Source organism: Mesoplodon bidens (assembly GCF_964165515.1).
Source record: "Mesoplodon bidens genome assembly, chromosome: 10".
NCBI lineage: Eukaryota > Metazoa > Chordata > Mammalia > Artiodactyla > Ziphiidae > Mesoplodon > Mesoplodon bidens.
Window position 1 is genome coordinate 8,424,278 of NC_138172.1, and position 26,286 is coordinate 8,450,563.

Below are 26,286 nucleotides of genomic sequence, written 5' to 3' on the forward strand. Positions count from 1 at the left end.
TTGATAAAATAGGATGATAGTGTTTGTGCCCTGCCAGCCTCTCTGGGTGATTCTGAAAAGCAAATGAGGTGATCATGTATTATGAATTCTTTGTAAATTGAACATTTCTTCTCTTATTAAGGATTTTCCACATATTACTTGATAAATAAGTTCGTTCTGTTATTATATTTTTCTTATATCTGAATCTGGAGCTTTCTTCATTTTATCTTTTTCTAGATCTAGTGGAGACCATGAAAACATCCCTCTTTTCCCTTTAGCTTCTCTGAGTTTTTGTCTACCTGTCAATTGGGGATAAAACCTAGGGTTCTTATATGAATTAAAGCTAGTGTATATAAACTAGGCATCACAGTGATTTGTAGAAGTAACTGCTAACAAAATGGTAATGTTTTGTTTTGTCATTGAGTGATTTTTTTTTTCAACCTAGGATGTTTGCTATTCTAATATTAGTGTCAGCCACTTGCTAAAATACTTGGCACATAAGCTGTTGCTCACCCTACAGAACAGAGTGTTTGAAACAGGGGTGTGAGGAAGGATTCATGGAGTTGGTAGCATTTATTTAAGTACTGTTGTCTAGCGGGCTTATATATCCATCAGTCCTCCAGTGATCAGCCCTTAAAGAGGTATTTTTTTAAGTTGGATATACTCAACCATGCTCAAATTAATGCCACAATTATGAGGGGAGATTTGTGGGGGGTGGGGATTGGTGGAGAGTAACTAGTAGATAATAGAAAAATTCCACTTGTAAGTAATCTTTAATCCGCAGGATTTTTATAGCAGATGTTTGCATTTTACCTACCCCACAGTACCCTGTGTACCTGCCATGCTGGATAAATAAAAAGTTCTGATGAATTTGCACCCTGGTGTCATAGAAACCAAAGATTAAAGATTAAAACAGCACATAGTGATCTGGTCTCCTAGGGCAAATTGAAGCATGGTGTGGAGGTAGTTATTTGGGTAATTCAGACCCAAATCTGGTTTATGAAAACGGATGCAGCATTTATTGAACACTTACTGTGTGCCAAGCTCTATGCTAAACATTCTATGTATTATATTGGTTAATCTTTAAAATATTCCTTTGAACTATGTCTTATTATCCTGACTTTACAGGTGAGGATATTGAGACTTGGAAAGATTAAGTAACTTTCCCAGGGTACACTAAATGACAGAAACAAGACTGAAACCTTGACTTTGTCCAACACTAAAACCTGTGACTTTTTTCCTCTGGGTAGTACGAGCAGTCATCCCTTTGCCAGAGGAATTTGGTATGTCACTTTTCAGCTTTGGTGGTAAAATCTTGACTGGTAGAAATAGAAGGCTGCAAGAGAAATAAGCAAAGAAAGTGTTTTCCTTCACCTGATAAGATGTTATGCCACTACTTTTGATCAGAGAATGATAAGAGTAAAGTATTATAGGAAACCAACTAGGACAAAGACCACCCAGCAGCCAGCAAACGAAGAAGAAAGCAGGTGAGCTTACACTTCTAAAAGTCTGAGCTGAAAATGAAGTCTAAATGGTATGAAAAAGTAAGTGTGCGTGTTCCAAATAGAGCTACTAGACTCTTCCTGTATAGGGGTTGGGAATTCCATAGAATTGAAGATTCCTGTTTTTTGCCTATAAATCTTTATCTCATGTATTTAATTTGTATAATAATATCCACTCTAGCCTGGTCTGGATGGTGACATCAGACAGCACGATTTGAACACCCTCCCACAGGGAGCTCTAACGTTCAAGTTCCAGACTCCACATTCATCTGTCCTCTTAAATCATGGTCTCCCGGAGTGTTTCAAACCCAAATTGTAGGGAATCTGAAGTTTTCTCTGAAAAAATTTCTTGTCTGAGAATTAAAAGCTACAGCTGTGTAGGCTTGTGCGTGCCCTGACTCTGGGTATACTGGAGGGAGTAATTTATTTTCTCCTGTGGAGGATTGTTTAGCTGCCTTGAAAGTGTGTGAAAGGAATTTTTGATCTCCAAGGCATATTAAAATGATTAGGATTTCAAAAATACTAATTACTGCTATACACAAGGAAGAGATCTGAGAGTGATAATTTTAGTAACACTGCCTATTTTGCCCAGTAGTCTCTTTGTAAAATCTTGTTTGTGAAACAGTATGTTTAATTTCAGGAATGTGGCTTTTGAGTAGAATATAGTAAGTACATTACCTTAAAAAGGAATGGACATTTCTGTCTGCTATTTTAAATGTATTAGTCAGCATCAACTCACAGTTTCTTAGTGGTGACTAGAATTGGAGCAGCAGACATAGCAAAATATGCTGAAACTTCATTTTAGGTAGACATCAAGCCTCCCAAACTTTCTATCATTCAGTTTAGTGATATGGTTATCATCAGGTTAGTGACTGAGCTGGAGTAGAAGGAAAGGTGATGAGAATTGAGGAAATCGAGGCACTGTGCATCATGCTTGTTGGTAGTATTGAAGTTGCAGACGAAGAGGAGATTGCAGACCACTTCTGAGAGGTGTCTTGTAAACCTCCTGTACCATCTGTTTTCACTGAAGTAGTGTAGCAAAAACCTCTGAGATTTGTGTCCTTAATGCTCTGCAAATATTTTCCTTCAACAAATCAGTGATTTGTACTGATGGTTTGAAAGCCCGGAGGTTAATTGATCACAGACTAATAGGTTATTTGACAGGCTTGGCTGTCCTGCTTACTTAGCTGGAATAGTAGGGATGCTTTGTAACCTTCCTGTTGAAAAAAAATTGTATGTGTGTGTGTTGGAGGGTGTCAGCAGGAAGCCGACTTTACTGTTTCTCTAGTGATGTGATACCTGCCAGGACCTAAAGCTATATGACCGCCCCTTTCTCCCATTCCCCTAGCTCATGGGTTCTCAGTAGGAGCGATTTCACCCCCCAAGGGGTGGGAATTGGGGGGGGGTTGCTAGATGGTGAAAAAGAAAATCTTACTCCGCGTGTAAAGCATGTATACACACACACAGTATGTAAACAGATATACATTATATCTGTGGTATTAAAATTTCATGGAGGGGCAATTAGGAAAAAAAAAGCTCTGAAAAGACTTCTTAGGTGTGGGGAGTGGGGCCAGTCATGGAAAAAGGTTGAGAGACACTGCCCTAGCTCCGTTCAGGTAAGGAAGAGCGGGGATGGAATCCGTATCACTTGGCGTAGAGAGAAGGAAATGAAAAGCTCCCAGAAACAGCTTCAGTTTTCTTGATAAAGTTGGTGTAGTTACCACCAAAGTAAGGATTAACAAAGGTTGGGATCTTGTGAACGGAAAGGTTTAGACCTCTTCTATGGGAATAAGGGTGGCAGTGTATGCTAGCCCTCCCCGGCGAGTGGCCAGGTGGGTCTGTCTCTTAGGAAAATAATGAAGTTGGTGAAATCTGCCTGTGTCTCCTTGAGGGTCTTCTGCTTTTTCCTCTTCTCTCCTAATGAACACTATATTTAGCTAGCTGTTTAATGGGAAAGCTTATAATAGGCTTGTATATACTAAGGTGAAAATGACTGATGATAAATTAATGTGTTATTATTTTCAGGGACACTTGCATTTGAGCCAGGGGGCCATCCTCAGTGTAAAAGAGTAGTAGATGCTTAGGTACTCTGACAGGTTAGGTCAATGGTTCCTGTCGCAGGGACCTGAAAGAATGATTGCAGCTGGTCTGCAAAAGCATATGCATATCAAGAATTATCCATGGACATAATCGAGAGTGTCTCACAGGCATATGTACTACTATTTTTAAAACGTATATATGTGCTTCTCTAATGGATAAAATATAAATTAACAATATTACTAAATTTATAATACTTCATTATTGTTACATGTTTTCTCCATCCACATATATGAGAAGTCTTGCTTCTACCCTTTGAGGAACCTCATCCTGAATTGTGCTCACTGTATTGGAGGGTCACTACACTGCAATGCCAATGGAGCGCTTACACATAGGCCGTTGTACACACAAGCCACAGTCAGGGGCACCCTGCGTGTAGCTCCTTGAGGGTCTTGGGAATTGGGGAAATCCCTTGAGTAAAATGTTTGGTACAGAACTGTGTTTACTGACTGTTGCCCCCCCCCCTTTTTTTTGTTCAAGCACTGTAGGCAAACACTGCTTCAAAGTAGTTTTTCAGAAGTGGTTGAGAATGATTCACTGACACTTTAAATCTTCATAATTTTTAAACTTTTGTTATCTCTTAGAATATCACTAGAAATAAGATTGGCACTAAGATTTCCAAACCTGTTGCCTCTTGCCTGAGAGAGAGTTAGTCCTTTGTTTGAGCCTTCTTTATCCTGGGGGTTGTGACGACTATTTGAGTTGTCCCATACACTGCCCATGATATTCTGTGTCTTGTGTGTCTTGGATGTCTAAAGAAATGCTTTTTTTCCTAATACACACACACACACACACACACACACACACACACACATAAGGAATTTAGTTGGGTAAGAACAAGATGCTAAAAGCCTTAAAACATTTTTCTTTTAAAGAAGTAATACCTGTCCTCTCTATCCTTATTTACTCAGCTCCCCTGCCTCCCGCCCTGCCCTGCACAGATAGGCCAAAGATTACGTAGCAATTTAAGCTAAGTTGCGTTATAACAAATTACAGTATTAGCACAGTTCAAATTAATTACATTTTACTTTATTTGGTTACAGAGGGACTAACAGACACTTAGGAACTTAATATCTCTTGTGAATTTCATTACTAAACTGCAGTTTTTAAAACATGATTTGACCTTTGGTCGCCATAAATTGAAATTGAAAAGGCTCATGATTATATTCCATTTGAATCCAGGTTCTTTTTTTACTGAGGCGTTTATTTAAGCTTTAGGGAGTTTTTTTCTTTATTATTGCTGATTAATTAAGTTTTTTTGTAGCTTCATTGAAATTGATGTATAATAAACTGCAAATATTTAAAGCACACAATTTGATGACTTTTGTCACATGTGTACTGTGAAGTCGTCAGCACAGTCAACGTGATGACCTATCCATCTCTTCCAAAGTTTCCTTGGGCCATTTTGTAGTCCCTCCTTGCCCGCCCCCTGCAGGTAACCACTGGTCTGCTGGTTTGCTTTCTGTCACTAGAGATTAGCTTTCATCTTCTAGGATTTTGAAACCACGGTCTTTTTATTGTCTGGCAATATTGATGTACATGTCCTTTTAGTTCCAGTTCAGACATCATAAGAGATCTTCTAGAAGAAGAGGAAGCCTGGGAAGCATCACATAAGTGAGTTCTCATAATCATGAAATAAGCATGTACTTTGACCTGATAAATTATAATTCTATACCATTGATTTTCAAACCAAAGAATATTTGTGCTTACTGACTTAAGCAAGTAATAATTCACAAAAATCAAGGTAAAGATTTCCAGTTCACTACTTGTTTCTATATATTTCTGCTTAGAAATGGAATCTTAGTGTAATAACTCCAGTTACTTGTCTGAGGTTGTTTTTCTAAAGATAAATTGTTCCAATGGGCAATTAATAGTCAGGCATTAACAGTTGGGCCTTAAGCACTGTCTTAGACTCTTTAGAAAACTTTTAATCCTTTCCTAAATGTTGCCAGTCATAAGACTGTAGTACAACTGGGCAGATTTGTTCCACTAAAATTTCATGAAGCTCACATACCACAAGTGGGCCCTCAAAACTGCCTAGCCCTTTTACTGTTTCTGTGATTATTTCTTTGTCTTGTTCTTCACAAGGATTACTTGAACCCTTCTTAGTTCTTTCAGTGGCTCCAGCCTAGCTGAAGACCTTTTCTCTTCCTTTGTAGAGAAAATAGAAGCCATTGTATGGGAATCCTCATCTTTCCAACACCAAATGTATAAATCTGCCTGTGTTTGTACATATTTTATCCCTCCTTTTATAATTTCTTCATTTTATAATAAAGGGCTGCCTCTTTATTATAGAGTCTAGTTTCTCCTACCTCATTCCTACCCTCTTGTCAGGAATGTTACCTGTTCTCTTTTCTCGTTTAGGCATCTCTCCCTCTCTTGTCCTCTCTCTCCCTCTCCCTCTCCCTCTCCCTCTCTTTCTCTCTCTTTCTCTCTTTCTCTCTCTCGTTAGGTTTTCAGCGAGCCCAAATCTCTCCCATCTTGAAACCAACTGACTAACTACCACCTCACTCAGTCTCATCCTGAAGCTGCTCTCGTGTCTCTCCTTCCTTTCTCAGTAGGTGGCCTCTTGCAGTTTCCATTCCTCATCTCCCACTGACTCATCAGCATCCTCAGCCAGACCCATCCTTCTTCTGAAATAGCCTTCATTGAAGTCATTGAAGACCTCTATGTGGCTAAGTCCAAAGGACAACTTTTTAGACTTCATCTCCTTTGACTTCTTAACAGCATCTGATGTTCTTGACATCTTCACCTTTCTGAAAGCCTCTCTGAGGCTGAAAGAGGTAAATCTCCATCCAAGGTCACTTAGCAATAAGTGATAAGTGATGGAGCTGAGATTTTAATCTATGTCAAAATTCAGCTCTATGAACCGTTAAGCTAAATTGTCTTTCCCAAGAATGAGGTTTCCTGTGCTGACATTTTGTAGTATTATAGCTGAATCACTGGGAGAATGGAAAAGTGTGATGTATCCAGGGAAAGCATTATGAGTAGGTTTATCAGGCCAATGAGATATTTGGCGGCTCAAACAGTAGCGTTTTATGCAAGTTTGAGATTGTGGCTGCATTAGTCTCACCTAAGCATTATTGAACTTTGAATTCTAGGAGAGGAGGCCACTCGTTAGCTAACTACTTCCTCTTGTACCAGGAATCCCCGTTTATGCTAAACTAAACCTTGACGTCAATGGCTATGACAAGCTGTAGCCCAAAATTCCTGAGTCCAAGGCCATTCTTGGCAACGATGACCTCTTAAAGTCATTATTATAAGAAATCACTTAGAAAACAAATCCCATCGCTTGATCCTCACAGAAAATAAATGTTAAAGCTGGAAGGATGTAAGTGCTTATCTAGTCCAGTCCCTTCATTTTATAAAGAAGGAGGCTGAGCTCCAGAGAGGTAAGTTGATGAGGTTGAGGTCCACAGCTAGTTAGTGGGCTGCTGGGGTAAGAATTCAGGCCTCCTGGTTTCAGCCAAGTGTAGAGCAGTTTAAACCAGCTTATGCCACAGTGTAGCTTTAGAAGCAGAATCAGGAAAAGGCTGCACAGCTTTACTTTTCAACAAAATGTGATAGTTCTACAAATACCCATCTTAAGTTTACAGGCATTTTGTGGTACCACAAGTGGCATATTTGAGATATTAGTTCTAGAACATACTATTTCAGCCCCAACACGTTCTCCTAATTCCATAAATGATTGAGAGGTTCTATTAGCAGCACAATGCCTCCATATAAAGCAGTATTTTCATAAGCAGCAAAAACAAAACAAAACAAAACCCAATACAAAACCCTGTTTTCTGCAGACTGGTCTTGGGTTCTTATATCTGTGAATATTGGTTCATCTTACCATTTTGAGCTACAGGATATATTTATGTTGAACAGAATGAAAATAGGAAGAAAAATGGTCCAGGTCAATCATTTCACATTTCCAGATTTCATCTTCCTTATCCATAAAATGTGAGGAATGTCTCCTCGGAGGGTCTGAGTCCCTTCTCTCCTGACCTGCTCCTCTTCCACTGTCCCCTCCCTCAGTGAATGGTGGTATCACCATCTGCCCCACTGTTCCAGCCAGAAACCTAAGAATCATCTTCAACTTCTCATTCTCCCTTACCTCTCACCTGCAGTGATTGCGAGGTCCTATGGATAAGTGGTCCTCAGACTTAAATTTACATCAAGATCACTTGGAGGACTTGTTAAAACACGGATTATTGGGCTCCACTCAATCCTGAGATGAGGATTCAGGAGATTTGGGCTGTGGCTCAGGAGTTTACATTTTAGCACGCTCCCCGGTGTTGCTGACGCTGCTCCTGGGGCCCCGCGTTGAGTAGCGGGGCTGTGGACGACCCCTGAACTGTCTCTGTTGGCCCCTCTGTGCCACGGCCTGCGCAGGCCCTTCGCTCTTCTCGCTGGCTTCCTACCACAGCCATCCAGCTGCCTCTGTGCCTCTAGTCGGTACACTTCATTCTGCCCGTGAGACCTAAAATACCCTGTGTTCTCTCTGTGGTAAGGTCCTGCAGGGACACATCAGCATCCAAGGCTCTTCCAGCCATGGCCCCAGCCTACCTGCTGGCTCCTGGACTGTCCTTCCTCCCCTCCCCGCCCCGCCTTGTTGCAGCCTGGCTGACCTACTCACATTTGCTTCAAAGTCATGCTGCCTTGTACCTGCTGTTGCTTCCGCCTGAGTTGCCTTTTCCCCTTTCTTTGGACGGGAGTTGTCATTCCTTCCTTCCCAGCTCTGCTCAGAAGCCCCTGGCTGCTCCCCTTGCTCCCGCAGCAGTGGGCGCTTACCACCCGACGCGCTTCCTAGAGCAGATGTTCATTATACATCACGCCCCACACGGTGCCTGGGGGGACCCATGGTGGACACTCAGTAGGCGTATGAGGGATTGAATATGTCAGTCAGTATTCACTGGATCTGAATACACTACCTGGTGGATTCTAGCTGTTAGTGACATGGCTTACATGGCTTTGAGAACCTGTGAATGGATGAGGATTGCCACATACAAATCTTTTTTAATCCTTTATCTCTTAGTGCCTTAAAAATCTTTTTTTAGGAAATAGCTTTTTCTAGCATTATAAAATCAGAAAAGGAAGAATCATTTTCTCTATTGATAATCTGCATTTCATCCTAACCCCATGAGAAGTCATTTGCAGCGTGCTAATGAGCCCATCGCATTTTCTAATGGAGGACTATTAATAATTTGGCTGTCTTTCTTTGGAGGAGTGAACTTTATTAACTATTACTTATTAATAACTATTATTAATGTATGCACATCTTAAGTGTACAGCTTGATTAATTTTTACAACTGATTACCCCTGGGGTTAGGGTTACTTTGGTGGCCCCGGTGAATCACGCCCCTCCAGTATTCACACTCCTGAGGCCCACGTTGATTCTGGGTTTGGCCATGTGATGTGAGAAGAAGTTTGGTAAGCGTTTGCACAGTGGGGCTTGTCCTTTCCAAACACTCACTTTTAGGATGCTTCGTCTTGGACCCAGCCCCTCTGCTGTGAGAAGCCCACCCCGGGCATGGAGAGAGGACAGCTGGAGGAGAACAGAGGTCCAACCCTCCCTCCAGCCAAGCTTCCAGTCAACAGCCAGTGCCAGCTTGCCACCATGTGAGTGAGCCTTCCTCACAGTGGATCCTCCAGACCCAATTAAGCTGTCTATTCTGAGCCCTGCCCAGATCTAGAATCATGACCAAATAAGGGATTGTGCTATTTCATGAGAATGTAGCAGTAGATAACCAAAACAAATTGAACAGAAAGTTTCTGTTTAGTTTTTAATTGCCATGTAACAAATCACCCAGAAATTTAGGAGCTTAAGCCACAGCCATTTCATTTGCTTATGATTCTTCAGTCTGGGCTGGCCTGAGGCTGCTGGTGGTTATTTATGTGGCACGTAGCCATCTGGCAGGGCGGCTGGAGGTGATGTTCCACTGAGGTGTCTGGACTTCTCTGTCTTTCCATGCAGTCTGGGAGCCTGTTCTTCTCCATGTGGTCTTTCCAGCAGGATAGCTGGGATTTTGTATATGGAGGCTCAGGGCCCCTGTGCCAGTTATCAGTTTACTGCCTCAGCTCCAAATTCATCCTTTTTGCCTGCTCTGTGAAAACTGAGTTGGGCCTTTTAAATATTTTTCCTTTGCCGGCTCTCCTGATGTTAAGTTTTATCAGTAGAGGGCACTGGAGAGACATTGCAGGAAGAAGGGGTTTTGCCTCTTGGTTGCAGGCCTTCCCCGGTGCCTGGTCCTACAGTGTACCCTGGCCAGCAGCTCATTGCTCTGACTCAGTTAGCCACAGCCATGCCCTCTCCACGCAGGTGTCTGGATCTGTCTGGGGAGAGGGCTCTTCCTGGGGTGCTGCATCTCAACCGTGAGTAGCAGCTCTTCCTTATTTCTACTCCTTCTATAATACATTCTTCAGGATTCTCTTTCCTTCTTACTAGCCAACCCCTCGTTACTCCAGTCCTCTGTTACAGTTAGTAATTCTTTATACTAAACTTTTCTGTTCAAGTTATCATGGTCCTGACTGGACCCAGACTGATACAGCTCCCAAGAGGTGCAAATACAAAAATTTCTTAGCCTTCTTAAGACTTAGTCCTGAAACTTGTGCTGTATCACTTCGGCCACATCCTGTTGGTTAAAGTAAGTCACAGGGCCAGCCCCAGACGCTAGGGAAGGGGATTGCACAGAGGCAGGAGGTGTGGATCATGGCGGGCCACCAAGGTCACCACCCAGATGTGAACGTGGAACATTCCTGGCATTCTAAGAGCCTTCTCATGCCTCCTCCCAGAGGTAAGCACAGTTCTGACTTCCATCACCATGGGTTAATTTTGCCTGGTTTTAAATTTCATATAAATGGAATCGTATAGTGTGCACTCTTGGAGACAACATTACATGTTTGAGATTTTTCCATGGTTGCAAATGACGGTAGTTTGTTATTTTTCACTGCTTTATCTAGAGCAGTGGTTTTCAAAGTGTGGTTTCCTGACCAGCAGCGTTTGTATCACCTGGGAATATATTAGAAAGGGAAATTCTTGAGCCCCACACCAGACCTTCTGAATGAGAAACTCTGGGGATGGGGCCCATCAACCTGTGTTTTAAGAAGTCCTCAGGTGATCCTGCTGCAGGCCAAAGTTTGAGAACCTCTGCTCTGTAATATTCCACTGTATGAATAAGTCACCATTTATTTACCCATACTACTTTTGCTAGATATATCTTTTCGAGTTTTTGGCTGTCATGAATAAGGTTGTCAGGAACATAACTGTTAAATGTCCTTTGGTGCATGTGCTTTTGTTTCTTTTGAGTATACACTGAGGAGTGGTATAGCTGGGTGTTAGGATGTGCATGTATCCAGTAGCTTCTCCCAAACATTTTTCCAAAGTGCTCACGCCGATTTAAACTCCCATCAACAGTGGGCGGTCCAGAAGTTCCATGTCCTCATCAATGCTTGGCATTCTTAGTTTTTCATTTTAGTCATTCTCCTCCAGAGGGTCTAGTGGCGTCTCATTGTGATTTAAATTTGCATTCCTCTGATAAGTATGTTATTAAAAATAGTATTCTTTTGTTGTTTGTTTACTATTTTCTAATTGCTTGTTGCTAATATATGAAGCAAATTAAATTTTTACATTAACCCTGTATTCACGAATTTTGATAAGTTTACTTAATAATTCTAATACCCTATAGGGTTGTGTTTTTTTTCAACATCTATAACCATGTCATCTCAATATAATACCTTTTCTAAAGTCTTTGTTAATGCTTAACTGAACAGGTTAGGACTGCTACTTAGACGTTAATTAGAAGTGGTAATAAGGGTATCCTTTTCTTATTCCCAATCTTAGTGGGAAAGCAGTCAATATTTTTACCTTATATTCCTAGTTTTTTTTTTTTTTTTTTTTGCGTTACATGGGCCTCTCACTGTTGTGGCCTCTCCCGTTGCGGAGCACAGGCTCCGGACGCACAGGCTCAACAGCCATGGCTCACGGGCCCAGCTGCTCCGCGGCATGTGGGATCTTCCCAGACCGGGGCACGAACCCGTGTCCCCTGCATCGGCAGGCGGACTCTCAACCACTGCGCCACCAGGGAAGCCCCCTAGTTTTTAATATAAATGGATGTTGAATATTTTCAAGTGTTTTTTATGTTTTCTATTGAATATATTGAGATGAATATGTGATTTTTCTCCTTTATTTTGTTAATGTGGTGAATTACATTGATTTTTCGCATGTTAAGTCAAGATTGCATTCTTGAAATAAACCTAATTTGTTGATGGTGTATTAACTCTTTTATATGTTGCTAGACTTGGTTTCTTAATATTTTGTTTAAGATGTTTTGTTGTTATGTTGAGAAACTGGCCTGTAACTTTCCTTCCATGTAATACTTGTCCGTTTTTGGTCCCTCTTCAAGCTTATGCACTAGTATTCTGGACAGGCCCTTTGCCCCATACAGTGCTTAAAAAATTGAAAGTACTCACAGCAGGGAAACAACCAATCTTGTGTTTCCAAAAAAGAAAAAAGAATAATCAGAAACCTCTTCCCTGTTTAAATGGCCCGTATTCTGCCCAGGTAAATCATCCTGGTAATAGTGTATACTGGAAGCAGGCTGGTAATAGATGGCCACATCTCCCAGGTATGGCTTCTGTATTCAGTAGATTCAGGGCTTCCTGATGCCTCTCACCATGGTCCTCCACAGGAGTATCCCCAGTTGGCTGACAGCATGCAGTTGGCAAAGTTTGCTCAAAAATCCATTGATTATACCTTCCAGAGGATAAGAATTTAAAAGCCTGTTGTGTTTGGGCCATGTTATTAAGTGTCATCATTCTAGTAAATAAGTGTGTTACATGCTTGGGAAAAAAATCTTGAGGTGGTTTATCCTATTAGGATTCCTGCATCTTTGAGGATGAGGTATTTTAGAGAATTACTCTGGGAGAACCTTGAGATCCTTGCTTGCTAGAGACTCTGCTTCAAGCCCATGCTTATGGTAGAGGCTGCTTCTGCCACTAACACTATAGCCATGTTTGTTGCCAGCTATTGTGAAGGCAAATCAAAGAGGGGAAATATGGGAGAAACACATTATTTAAAATTTTAGAAGGAAATTAAAAACAAGGTAAGAGAGCAAAGTAACAGTAATTTTATAGAAGTTAAATATAAGAGGGAACATCCCATTAAAAAAAAACAAAACAAAACCCAGAAGCCAAATAAATAAATGTCAATAAAATATTAAGATGAGAAATTTGGGACTTCCCTGGTGGCGCAGTGGTTAAGAATCTGCTTGCCAATGCAGGAGACACGGGTTCAAGCCCTGGTCCGGGAAGATCCCACATGCCACGGAGCAACTAAGCCCGTGTGCCACAACTACTGAGCCTGTGCTCTAGAGCCCGCGAGCCACAACTACTGAGCCCACATGCCACAACTACTGAAGCCCACATGCCTAGAGCCCGTGCTCCGCAACAAAGAGGAGCCACCGCAATGAGAAGCCCGCACACCGCAACAAAGAGTAGCCCCTGCTCGCTGCAACTAGAGAAAGCCCGCGTGCAGCAACGAAGACCCAACACAGCCAAAAATAAATAAATAAATAAGTAAATAAATTTATTTAGGGAAAAAAAAGATGAGAAATTTGACTTGTGAAAGTTTACAGGTATTAAGACCATGAGTTAAAAGCTGGGGGGAAAAGAAAAGATAAAGGAGAAAACATTCAGGAGACGTTGTGAAATAAGGACGTCTGGAAATTCTCTCCATAAAAGCAATGAAAAAATTGGCAAAACTTGTCAGAATCAACTTTTTCAAAACTGAAAATTAACCAAAGACAGCAGCAATCCAAGGAGCATTTCTTCAGGAAAAATATCTGAATTTTAATTAGAACAGTGAGCTTTGTGGTGATTTGACTTCCCCTGTTCCCATCCCCCTCTCTCTAGCCCGACAATGGCCTTGGGAGCCAGTAGTGTGCTGTCTTGATGAGGACCAGCAGCCTGGCAGCCGGCAGAAAAGGCAGAACGGAGTTGGAGCTCCTTCACAGCCTTATTCCCAGAGAATTATTATTTGATCTGTCTGGTGGTTTCCTGGAGGACTCCCACTTACAAGACTGTGTTTACTTTACCTGACTTGGAGCTCACCCAGTGTGAAAGCCTCTTTTTCCCCTGAGGTGTTTGTTTAAAACAATTATTAGAGACAATTGATTAACTTCATAGCCATCTGAGGTAGATAACAGTTGGGGCAAACAATATGTTAAGCAAAAAGCTTAGAGGAAAAGCTGGAAAATAAGATTTCCATCGGGGCTTTGACCAGCTCTGATGTATTACTGTGGCTCTGGAAGGTCACATGCATTCTTAGGGCTGTGTGTGTGCTCAGGAGAGACCTGAGAGGGTCCTAATCTCTCACCTTGAGCTGACTATGAGGCTCCATGCAAGCTGAAAGGAGAGGCTAAGGCAGAGTTGTCCCCCAAGTGCTGAATGCATGCCCCAACACAGAGTCCCTTGGCAAAGACTGATTGTCACAAGGGCTTCTGTGTTATATTGGTTCCAGGCAATTAGGGAAAGTTCTATGTAATCATTAGCTGACCACTAAGCTCATGTAGCAGACACGTCAGTGGTCTCACACAACAAAGAATGTATATTTACAGGAGCTCAGAAAGTCACTTAACAAACAGCAGCAGACACCAACATGAACAGACGCTGAGGAAGGAGGAAAATCTAATTCCCATAGTTGCCACAGTATACTGGTAAAAATGTCCAGTTTTCAACAAAATATTAGACATAAAGAAACAAGAAACTGTGGCCTATACACACAGGTGCGGGGCAGAAGCAACCAATGAAATCAGCTGTTTTGACTCTGATCAAAGGACTAAAGGGATGTATGAGAACAGTGTCTCACCAAATACAGAATACCAATAAAGAAATAGAAATTATTTTTTAAAAATAGACATTCTGGAGTTGAAAAACAAAATAGCTGAAATGAAAATTTCACTAAGAGGCTCAACAACAGATTTGAGCAGGTGTAAGAAAGACTCAATATTGAGATGACAGTTATTCCTCAGAATCCATGGGGGATTGGTTCCAGGACCCTGCCCCCCACTGCTGCAGGTACCAAAATCCATAGATACTCAAGTCCCATATATAAAATGGTGTAATATTTGCATTTAACCTATGCACATCTTCCCATATACTTTATTTATTTTAATTTTTATTTTATTTATTTATTTATTTATTTTTGGCTGCATCGGGTCTTTGTTGTTGCGCACAGGCTTTCTCTGGTTGCGGCGAGCAGGGGCTACTCTTCGTTGCGGTGCACGGGCTTCTCATTGCAGTGGCTTTTCTTCTTGCGGAGCACGGGCTCTAAGCTTGCGGGCTTCAGTAGTTGTGGCACGCAGGCTCAGTAGTTGTGGCACAGGGGCTTCGTTGCTCCATGGTATGTGGGATCTTCCCAGACCAGGGCTTGAACCTGTGTCCCCTGCATTGGCAGGCAGATTCTTAACCACTGTGCCACCAGGGAAGCCCCTCCCATATACTTTAAATCATCTCTTATTATTCTCTACATCATTTTCTAGTTTATAAGTGCCCTCCCATGCGTTTTCATTTAATCCTCCAAATAGCCTTCTACTCCACTGACAAACCTGGGAAATCAGGCAGGGCCTGACCCCTGCCGCTCCCCATCCTCTGCTTTACCCTTGTGCCCCACGTGGGCCCTCTTCAGCGTCCTGTCCTCTGTCAGTGTCTCAAGGAGTGCTGCCGAGGCTCCGGTGTCGGGGGCCCGCAGCACCAGGCTGTGCTGCAGAACCCAGAAAACGTCAACTTTCGTCTTCCCACCTGCTTGTGCGGCAGCCACCCCTTTCTCCGATGCTCTGCCTGAAGTGAAAGGATGCGTGTGGCTCATCTCTCTTGGGAGGGGATTTTGTTTTCTTGGTTCCCTCACAACCTCAACTGTCTGACAGGATCAAGATAAGTTATGATTTTGTTCGACTCTCTGGCTTCGTCTTGTTAGGATGGAAGCACATTTTCTGCAGCTTTCTGCCTCTGAAGCAGAAGCGTAAAGCTGCTCGATTCTGATTCAGAAGAAAGGAGTTCACTTCCTAACTCTGTCACTTATGACCTGTGATCTTTGCTAAGTCAACTGTTTTCTCAGTTGTGCAGTGGAAATAATAATAAAAGTCATAATAATTATCATAGCAGACTTGTCAGTGAAGTAGAAGGCTATTTGGAGGATCACATGAAAACACACGGGAAGGGGCTTGTAAACTAGAAACTGCTGTGGAATAATAGTGAGCATCATTTTCTAAGCTGCCGTTTTGTTTTTTCCATTTTCAGATATGATCTTCAAGACACAGAAATAAGTCCCAGACAGAATCGTCGCACGAGGTCAGCCGAAAGTGCTGAGCTTGAGCCAAGAAATAAGCGGAACAGGAATTAGTGTGGGTTTGTTTACTTTCCCAGTGCAGTCATCAGAAGATGGTACTTTTGTTGCCATGGTGATTTCATATTCATAGATGCCGAAGTGAAGATGTTACATTCTAAATATTATGTTTAACTGATTTTTATTCTTTTCTGCCTTTCCAGGAAAAAAAAAAAACCTTACAAAGCATCCTCACTTGGTCAGTTACCTCCTGCCCCTAAAACATCTCTCTCTAAAAATACTGGCATCCACACGTTCACCAGCTTTGCAGAGGACAGAGACTTTTTGGCAGAAGGGTTTTGTGTGATTTTGTTTCTAAATTTCAGAATGTCCTTAAGCCATTCTCCTCTTCCATGGAGAAGCCAACTTCAGAAAAGGATCCTTTAACCCCTCTACCACAAGGAGCAGTTGAGGCATTCAGAGCCCCTGTGTTCCTGGAAAGGCAAGATGTCCTAACTCAAGTCCTCCGTGAGTGTGAGCACGCGAGGCCTGGAGGCCGGTGTGCGTGTTACAGCTGTTTCAGGATGGTTGTTGCCCGAGTTTCGTGTGGTTGTTAGTTAGACCCGTATCTTACACTTTACTTGGAGTAGGATGTTAGTACCATAACCTAAAGGCACACAACAGTAACTTTGAAACATTAGGCATATTCTTCAGAAATGCCTCTTACAAATGATTCCTTCGTCTTTTTTTCACGTGGGTAAATCAAATCTTTAACACTTTGAATCCCAGCTATTAAATGGAAAGAATACAATAAATGAATTTTGTCACTGAATAGACTCTATATGAATTTAAAATAAAGTCCTTGAAACAGTCTCCTGTGAATGATTGAGTACAAGCTACAAATCATTGGAAAGGGTTGATCAGAAATTGTTCTCTCTGTGCAAAATGTCCCCCAGTTCCCAGTTCCTTCCAGAGTTCCTAATGCCTGTCTTTGGCATTTCAGAGCCAGTCCCCTGCCACCGGTGCCAGCAGCTCTGGGGCTGCCTGTGTCCTGGTGGCAGCAGAGCCACTTCACCAGAGTCCAGGAAGACCCTGCTGTTGGTTTGGGGGTGGAGGGCCTGATCCTGCCCTGGGCCAAGTGTCCCAGCACCTCAGGGTAGCCATCCTGGCTCCCACTGAGCTCCTGGAAGGAGGAGGTGGCTGGAACCCTGCTGTTTAAAACAGCACCTAGAATTCGGAAGGAGTACCCGGGCAGGTGCTCTTCCATTGGCTCCCAGATGGCCGGGCATTTCTCAATTTCTTCTCTGCTTACCGAAGAGGCAAGGCTTTTGCCTGGAAAGGATTCTGGGCAGCCATGCAGGTAAGTGGGGCAGCCTGCTCCGGCTTCAAGAAGTTGTTAGAATGCCACACCTTCTCTCGTGTGCCACCTTTGCAACTCTTGCAGGCGCCATGGGCTCCCCTCTCTGGTCCCAGCATGTTGGAGGCAACACTCCACCCCCGCCTCCATCCTGTGATGCCCCACTCCCACCCTCTCCCAGGCAGCCATGGGTCAGGCTGGGGCAGACGTGCTCCACTGTATTTGGAGGGGTGGGAGCAGGCATCCTTCCCTGTAATCTTGGCTTGGCAGCCAGCACGGCTCACCCTTCAGACCACTGACCTGTGGGAAAGAAGAGGTGTGCAATTGCCTTGCCCAGCCTCTGAAAATCCTGCTTTGTGGCTGAACTGAAGTGGCTCCTGCTCTGTGAGGGCCTGCCAGCAAGTTCCTTGGAGGCACTGTGCTGAGGAGGATCTGAAGCTGCCACCTACCTTCCTGAGGGCTCAGGTGGTGAGTTACTAACTAATATCTAGGCTTCTGAGACTTGTAATTTAGGGAACAGGAGGGATGGAGAAGTCGAAAGGGGAGGAAACATCAACTGGGTCTCATCCATGGCTTTGTGTAGATTCATGTAGGACTCAGAACAAATTCCTGGGAATCCTACCACTTGGAGACCACATCAACTTTGCTTGCTTGTTTCTTTAACAGCTTCATTGAGATACAGTTCACTCAACATACAATTCACCCATTTAAAACTTACAATTATACTTAGAGACCATCACCATAATCAATTTTAGAACACTTTTGTTGCCTATGGTCCCCTTATTCGTCACCCCCCAACTCTCCCATCCTTCCTAGCCCTAGACAACAACTAACCTACTTTCTGTTTCTATATTTCCTTATTCTGTATGTTTCCTATCAATGGAATCATACAATACATGGTCTTTGGGGTCTGACTTCTTTCACTCAGCCTAATGTATTCAAGGTCATACATGTTGTAGCATTTATCAGTCCTTCATTTCTTTTTATTGTGGAATAGTATTTCATTGTATGGGATATACCACATTTTGTTTATCCATTCATCAGCTGATGGATATTTGGGTTGTTTCAGTTTATTCTCACTATTGTTAATGGTGTGCCTGTAAGCATTTGTGTACAAGTTTTTGTGTGAACATGTTTTTATTTGTCTTGGGTGTATACCTACGAATGGCATTTCTAGATTATATGGTAACTCTGTGCTTAATATTTTATATTTAACTGCCAAACTGTTTTCCAAAGTGGCTTCACAATTTGCCCACTAGCACTTTATTAGTCTTCCAATTTCTCCATGTCCTTGCCAACACTTGTGATTATCTGTCTTTTTTATTATGGCCATGCTAGTGGGTGTGAAGTGGTATCTCATTGTGGTTTTGATTTGCATTTTCTCAATAGCTAATGACATTGAGCATCTTTTCATGTGCTTTTTGGCCATTTCTATGTCTTCTCTGGAAAAATGTCTATTTATATCTTTTGCCCATTTTAAAATTGGGTTTTTTAAAAATTATTGCATTGTAAGAGTTAATTGTATCATTTTTAAAATTTCAGCTTCTGATTGTGTATTGATAGGTTAGAGAGATAGAAATGATTTTTGCATATTAATTGTGTATCGAGCAATCTTGCTAAACTCAGTTATAAGTTTGGTAGCTTTTTTGTAGATTCCATTCGATTTTCTCTAATAGAGAATCATGTAATCATGTAAAGACTTTTGTATTTCTTCCTTTCCAATCTGGATGTCTTTTATTCTGGATATAAATTCTCTACCAGATAAATGCTTTGAATCACATTGGGAATATTTGCTTCTACTCCTAGTTTGCTGAGAATTTTTAAAAAATCAGAAATGGTTATAGAATTTTGTCAAATGCTTTTTCTGTATTTACTGAGATGATTATATGGTTTTTATTTTTTAGTTTATTAATATTGTGAATTATACAGTTTGGTTTTTTAATTTTTTTTAATTAATTTATTTATTTATTACTTACTTTGCGTTGGGTATTCATTGCTGCACGTGGGCTTTTTCTGGTTGCGGCAAGCTGGGGCTACTCTTTGTTGCAGTGCGTGGGCTTCTCATTGCAGTGGCTTCTTGTTGCAGAGCACGGGCTCTAGGCACACGGGCTTCAGTAGTTGTGGCACGAGGGCTCAGTAGTTGTGGCTCACGGGCTCTAGAGCGCAGGCTCAGTAGTTGTTGGCGCATGGGCTTAGTTGCTCTGTGGCATGTGGGATCTTCCCGGACCAGGGCTCAAACCCGTGTCCTGTGCATTGGCAGGTGGATTCTTAACCACTGCACCACCAGGGGAGTCCCTATTTTATATATAGTAGTTTATACCTCTTAATCTCCTGCCCCTGTCTTGCCCCTCCCCCTTCCCTCTCCTCAGTGGTAACCACCAGTTTGTTCTCTGTACTTTGAGTCTGTTTGGGTTTTTGTTTATTTGTTTGTTTTGTTTCTGGCCACACCATGCAGCTTGTGGGATTTTAGTTTCCCAACCAGGGATTGAACCCAGGCCCTCAGGAGTGAGAGCACAGAGCTTTAACTAACCACTGGACCACCAGGGAATTCCCGAGTCTGTTTCTGTTTGTGCCTTTATATTTAAAGTACATTTCTTGTAGACAGCATATATAGTTGGTGTTGTTTTGTTATCCAGTCTGACAGTTGCAATTTCTGCCTTTTAATTGGTGTGTTTAAAACCTTTATATTTAATGTGATTGTTGGTGTGGTCATGTTTAAGTCTGTCATTGTGCTATTGTTTTCTATTTTGTCCCATCTGTTCTTTATTCCTTTTTTTCTTCTTTTTCTTCTTTATTTGGATTAATTATTTTTTATTCCATTTTATCTCCTTTGGTGATTTATTAGCTATAGCTCCTTATTTTGTTATTTTAGTGGTTGATTTAGGGTTTATGGTAGTCATTTTTATCACAGCCTACTTTCAAGTATTATACTACTTCAGGTGTAATATAAGAATCTTCTGATGCTTCCATTTATCCACCCCCCCACCTTTATATTATTGCTGTTATACAGTTTACTTTTACATATGTTATAAACACCGTACTACATTGTTATTGTTGTTTAGACTGTAAATGATCTTTTAAAGGGATTTATATAATAAGCAAAAAATCATGTCTGTTAATCTATGTAGTTACCATTTTTCATGCTCATTATTCCTTTGTATATATCCACATTTCTATCTAGTATCATTTTCCTTCCACTTGAAGGACTTTCTTTAATATTTCTTCTGCTGGTGATAATTTTGTTCAGCTTTTGTATGTCTTCATTTCACTTTTGATTTTGAAAGAAATGTTAGTTAAGTATAGAATTGTGAGTTGACTTTTTTTTTTCTTGTCACTTGATTTGTTTCCTGTGAGAAAGTTTCTGTCATCCTTGTCATTGTCCTTTCTGTTTGTAACGTCTTTTTTCTCTGGCTGTTTTTAAGATTTTCTCTTTTTTATTAGATTTGAACAATTTAATAATAATAATATGCATTGGTGATGTTTTCTTCATGTTTCTTGGGGTTTATTGAGGTCTTTGGATATGTGGGTTTATCATTTTCATCAAATGTGGAAAATTTTGACCATTATTTTCTTCTGTCCTCCCCTCTCATTCCTCTCCTTTGAGGATTCATTCCAGTTACATTTATATTAGGCCATTAAGTTGTCCCATAGTTCACTGATGCTCTTTTCATTTTTTAAAATTCTGTTTTTCTGTGTTTCATTTTGTATACCTTCTGTTGCTACACTTCAAGTTATTTCATCTTTTCTGAAATGTCTGATCTGCCTTTAATCACCTCCACTGTACTCTTCATCTCAAACACTGTAGTTTTCATCTCTAGAAGTTTGATTTGGATCTTTTTACATCTTCAGTGTCTCTACTTAGTTCATTATCTGGACACATGGAATTCTGATAGAATAACTGTTTTAATGTCCTGTCTGCTAATTCTAATATATGTGTTAGACCTGGGTCACTTTTAATCAATTACTTTACTCCCACATCATGGGTTGTGTTTTCCTGATTCTTTGCCTGCTTGGTAATTTGTTATTGGATGCCAGACATTGTGAATCATACCTTGTTGGATGCTGAATGTTTCTCTTCCAAATAATTTGGATCATTGTTCTGGGAAACAGTTGAGTTATGTGGAAACAATTTGATTCTTTTGGTTCTTGCTTTTAAGGTATTTTTGGTGTGCTCAGAAAAGGCTCAGTCTAGGGCTAATTTTTTCCTCCTATTGAGGCAAGACCTTCCTGACGACTCAACTGAATGCCCTGTGAATTGTGACTTTTCCAGTCTGGCTGGTGACAATAGGCTGTGTCCAGCTGTACGTGACTGCTAGGCACGGATGCCGCGAATCCTTCCCAATAGTTTTTTGCCAGCCTCCAGTAGTTTCCTCACACGTGCTAATTAATATTCCCCTAAAGACTTAGGGCAGACTCTCTGCGGGTCTCCAGGGTTTGCTCTCTGCAGAAATCTCCTCTCTGTATCTCTGTCTAGCTGGTCTCCCTGGATTCCCAGCTCCATCTACTCAACTCAGGGAGCTCATCAAGCTCCACCGGGGTCTCCCTTCCCTGCACCCCCTGGAAACTCTCCCAAGGCACTTACCTGGGGCAGCTGAAGGGCTCACGCACCTGGTGGTTTCCCGTCTCTCAAGGATCACCGTCCTTTATCACCCAATGGCAACCTTCTTGAAAATTGCTATTTTACAAACTTTTTTTTGCATGTGCCCTGTGTTTTCAAAATGTTTAAAAAATTTTTTTGTTCAAGTGACAGAGTAAATCTGATCCCTGTGACTTCTCTTTGGCTGGAAGTGAAAGTTGCCCAAATTGCCTTGTAAGTAACAATTGCCTTGTCACTTAAATTGTAAAATAATAAAAATAATCTCAAGATCATCCACAGGGAAATAGTTAAATAAATGTGGTACATGCATTACATGCATTAAAATGTTGTATTTTAAAGCTGTTAAATGTTTTGGAAGATATTTATAGATGTAACTTGCTAATGTAACAAGTAAAGAGATTGCCAATCCATATCTATAGTAAATTCCAATGCTTCAACATACATCAATATGTGTATGCATAGAGAAAATAAAATACCCCAACATACGGTTTCTGAATTTTGGCATTTTGGCTGAATATCAATTTTCTTGTTTTCTACATTTTCTAAATCGTCTCTAGAATGCATTCTTTGAGAATCCTATATAAGTGTGTATGTGTCTGTATGTACGTATATTATATGTTTGTGTGTATGTACACGCACATAGGCACGCACACGTTGTGGGGGGGTAAGGAAGAAATACAGAGGCTTGATTACAGGAGGCAGAGGAGACTTGGGCCATAAGCCAGGCTCTGCCACAACTCGCCTGTGTGATTCAGGGCAAATCATTTTCCTTCTCTGGCCTTAGTCTTCTCAGCAGCAAAATGATCTTCAGACCCCCCTCCTGCTAGAACATTCTGGGAGCCAGGACTGATTGAAAGTGCACATGGCCTTGCTTGTTCTGCCCTTTTCATTTCTCCTCCCGTGGCTTCCTGAAGAGCTGGATAAAGTCTCTCTGTGAGTCCAGATGGGGGCACTGTTCTCCGCTGGTCTGTTTTTCTAGGTCAAGGAGGCCTGGAGTAGGGAATTGCAGGGAGCTGATAATTTTGAAGGAACGTCTCCCTTACCTGCTTCCTGCCAGTCTGAAGTGAGCAGCGAGCACTGGGTTGTGCAGCGGCCAAGGCATCACCCACGGTAGGAGCTGGAGCGGTGCGGATTCCTGCCCCCTCCCCCGCCCCCCTGCCACCGCTGGCCAGCTGGTGCCATCTCCTTGCTCACTTCCGGGACAGCTGTTCTCAGCTTCCCTGGGGAACCTCCGTGTCCCTGCCAGATGTGAAAGCACAGCTTGTTCCTGTTGCTCAGCTCTTCCAGCTTCTGTCTCCAAGTAGCCAAGGTGTTAGCCCTGAAAAGTAGAGGATGACAGCAGGAATTGGCAAGGGAAGTCCCATCAGAGGGGCGAGCCAGGGGATGGGAATTGGGGGGCGCCATCTTAGGGTTCTGTCCACCACAAACCCTCTCTACCTCTCAGCAGTGGTAAATAAAACATGGGAAGTGCCCAGCACAGCACCTGCCATGTTGTTCGGCTTTCATATATATTCGTTAGATCTCTTTTTCTGACTTGTTCGTGATTACTTGAGGGCACAGGATCCACCTTGATGTTTTTCTTTATCTCCAGCACCTGGACATGTGTCCTTCTGCAAGAGGGAAGGAGGGCTACATCAGAGAGCAGGTTTGGGGGAGGGGTTGGGGCTTTGGGAGGAGCCACGGAGCAGGGTGGGGGCAGGCTCAGATACGAAGGGGCGGAGGGTGTCTGTGAGCATCAAGGACAGGCTTTGCCTCCATAACCGCTCTCGGGTCGCAGGCCACTCCCAGCCTGTGGCTGCCGCTGCCAGCAAGTGGGCTGTTGCTGCTCGCCCCACATGAGCATCTGTAGAGGACGGTGGAAGAGCTGCTCCAGAGCAAGGGGAGGAGGGGAGGCCCTGGGTGCCTGCCCAATACCTGGGGACCTCCCTGGTGTCCTCTCATCGCGCTCTTTCCCCAGTGGGACAGGCAGCAAATGCAATTTAGAAATCCCGGTTGATGTGCCTTCTGGAATTCAGGGCTCCAGGTGTGAATACTCCAGCAAGAGGAAGCCAGGCACCAGGGCAGAGGCAGGAGAAAAACAGTGGGGCTGGTGTGAGGAAATGGGGTGCCTGGATGAGCAGGTGCAAGGGGGTTCTGTACCCATGCCTTTGCTCGTCATGCCCTTCCCCTCAAAGCCCAGGTGCAGCCCCAGCTGCCCCATGAGGCTTTCCCCCATTACCTTACATGAGAGCAGTCAGCTCGTCCTTTCTCCTTGTTCATGGGCAGTAGGTTTCAGTAAAGAAGTGGACCAGGAGTCAGGATACCTGGGTCCCACTTTGTCAACTGACGTGCTTTATGAACATGGGCGTGTCAGTTACGTCCTCTGGGAATCAGGTTTTCCTACCCTTTAAACGAGGAGGCTGGAGCACACACGCTCAGGTTCCTGTCAGCTTTTCATTCAGAGATGCTTCGATTCCAAAGCCCTATTTTATTTTATTTATGTATTTTGCTCTTGACCCTTCTCCTATTGGCCTTGAGTTTAGGGCTCTGTGTGGCCACCGGTGCTTCCACATGGACTAAAACACAGCTGGAGTTCATACCATAATCGTTTGCTGAATGAACACCACGCCTGGGCCCACTGGTTCCATTTTTAGGAGTGTGCCCCGAATTCCTAAGCAGACCGTGAGCTTCCTGAATTTAGGTATTGGGGTGTCCCCCTTTCAGAACCCAGACTTGGCTGAGAAAGGACCCAGAGGCGGACTCGGGATGGGGGAAGTTCCCATACGCTAACATCAAGACAAGAATAACACTGTAAATTAACTATACTTCCCTTAAAAAAAAAAAAAAAAAGGTTAAAAAGTTTACAAATGAAAAAAAGAGAATAGACTGACTCAGGCCATAGTTCCTCGCAGTACGGTAGCTATACCTCCCCCACCAGCCATACACCCAAGCCCACGCTTCCGAACTGAATTCAGCCAATCAGCAACACGTTCACTTCAGAGGCTCCTAACAGCCAATCAGCAACAGCTTCACTCCAGGCGCGCACGCTGCTTACGTCAGGCTTCGGAATCAGCGAAGGCCACGCTTCTGCAGCCGTGTTTTCTCAGCTAAAAAGGAACCCCTCCCGAAACGCGCGTACTTCTGAGAGTCTGCGCCCCCTGAACTCTGTGCTCCTCTAGACCAGCTCTGGTTTGTCCAGTGTGTGCCTCCCCAGTGGCTCTCCCTTGCCTAGCAAGTAGTTGGGCCTCTGGTAGGAGGTGACGAGGGGTGGCCTCTTCCTGGGACGGGTTACGGACGTGCGGCTTGCGCGCTGGCAGCTACCAGCTCGGCCCCCTCACTGTAGTAACTCCGTGCCTAGGAGAGTCTCTGGCCCATAGGTGCTCAGTGAATAGCTCTTGAATTGTTTAATGTGGGGGGGGGCCTCCGACTCGTGCTGGGGCTGAGGCAGGGGCTAAGGCCCCAGAGTGGGAAACAGCCAGTGGGAAGGGAGAAGTGCCTTCTCCCTGGGAGAGCAGCTCGCGCTGGACGTCAGGGAGCTGGGCCAGGACGTGAGGAGAAGGCTCTGAGCATTCGGGCAGCGGTGAGAGTAGCCCCTCCGTTCCTACCCCCTGGGATGTGCCCGTCCTCCTTGCCCAGCTCTGCCCATCACACAAAGCTTTTAAGGGCTTGTCCCGTCTGCACAGAAGAGGGCTCGGTGAGGGTACGGAAGACAAGCCAGTCAAACCTGTTGGCCGGAAGGGACCTCGACATTGGCTGATAGAATCAGAGGCCCCAAGATATTCTGATAGCTGAAACGGGGGCTGATGCCGCAGTATCACACTGGAAGAGATCAGCAGACACTCGCTTCACCTTTCTGGGTGTCCTGTCCGCCCCTGTACAGTGAGGAGACTGGTCTAAGAAAACACAGATGCCCGCACCCTGTGCCCTGATTTAATTGGTCTCTGATTGGGCCTGTGAGATGGTAGGGTTTTTGTGGGGGATTTTTTTCTTTCAGTTTTTACTTTTTATTTAGCAACTCGGATTGAGACCAAGTAACCCTCCCAATAGGTTTAGGTTTTGAGGGATTGTAATAAAGAGAAGACGTGGGACACCAGTAACGGTTCAGGTCTTGAGAAAAGGACAGAATGTGCCCGAGACAGCCGGGGACAGAAAGGGTGGCCCTTGAGGCACCAGGTGCCCGCGACTCAATGTTCCAAGTGTGTGCGACCGTGACTCTGGGGGCAGAGGTGGGATCAGGAAGCACCAAGGCCTCTCTTTAGGCCAGTGGACATCGACCAGAACTTTCTACAGAAGAACTTGTGCTTTTAGGCCTCGGCTATTTTCTTGAGACACCACCGAGAACTCAGCTGTCACCCAGGGTCGTTTACAGGCCCCCGGGACTGAACATTTATCGCTGCCGGGATAGGTAACTATCCTTAGACAGGTGGGTGCTCTCACGTCCACTCCTGGAGGCCTGGAGAATCTGACG

At 43.3% G+C, this 26,286-nt stretch overlaps 1 protein-coding gene across 5 annotated transcripts in view; it reads left to right on the forward strand.

The window, feature by feature from the left end:
• RAD18 (RAD18 E3 ubiquitin protein ligase) overlaps positions 1–16,005 on the forward strand; it is a 107,188-nt gene extending 91,183 nt beyond the window's left edge. For 4 of the 5 annotated variants that reach the window (XM_081245042.1, XM_081245044.1, XM_081245045.1 and 1 more), the window contains 2 exons: positions 5,130–5,192; positions 15,861–16,005. In XM_081245042.1, coding sequence (XP_081101168.1) covers positions 5,130–5,192; positions 15,861–15,963 — 166 coding nt within the window. In that variant the 3' untranslated portion in view covers positions 15,964–16,005. The remainder of the gene's footprint in view (positions 1–5,129; positions 5,193–15,860) is intronic. The other variant, XM_081245043.1, reaches the window with a different exon arrangement.
• The last annotated feature ends 10,281 nt before the right edge of the window (positions 16,006–26,286 follow it).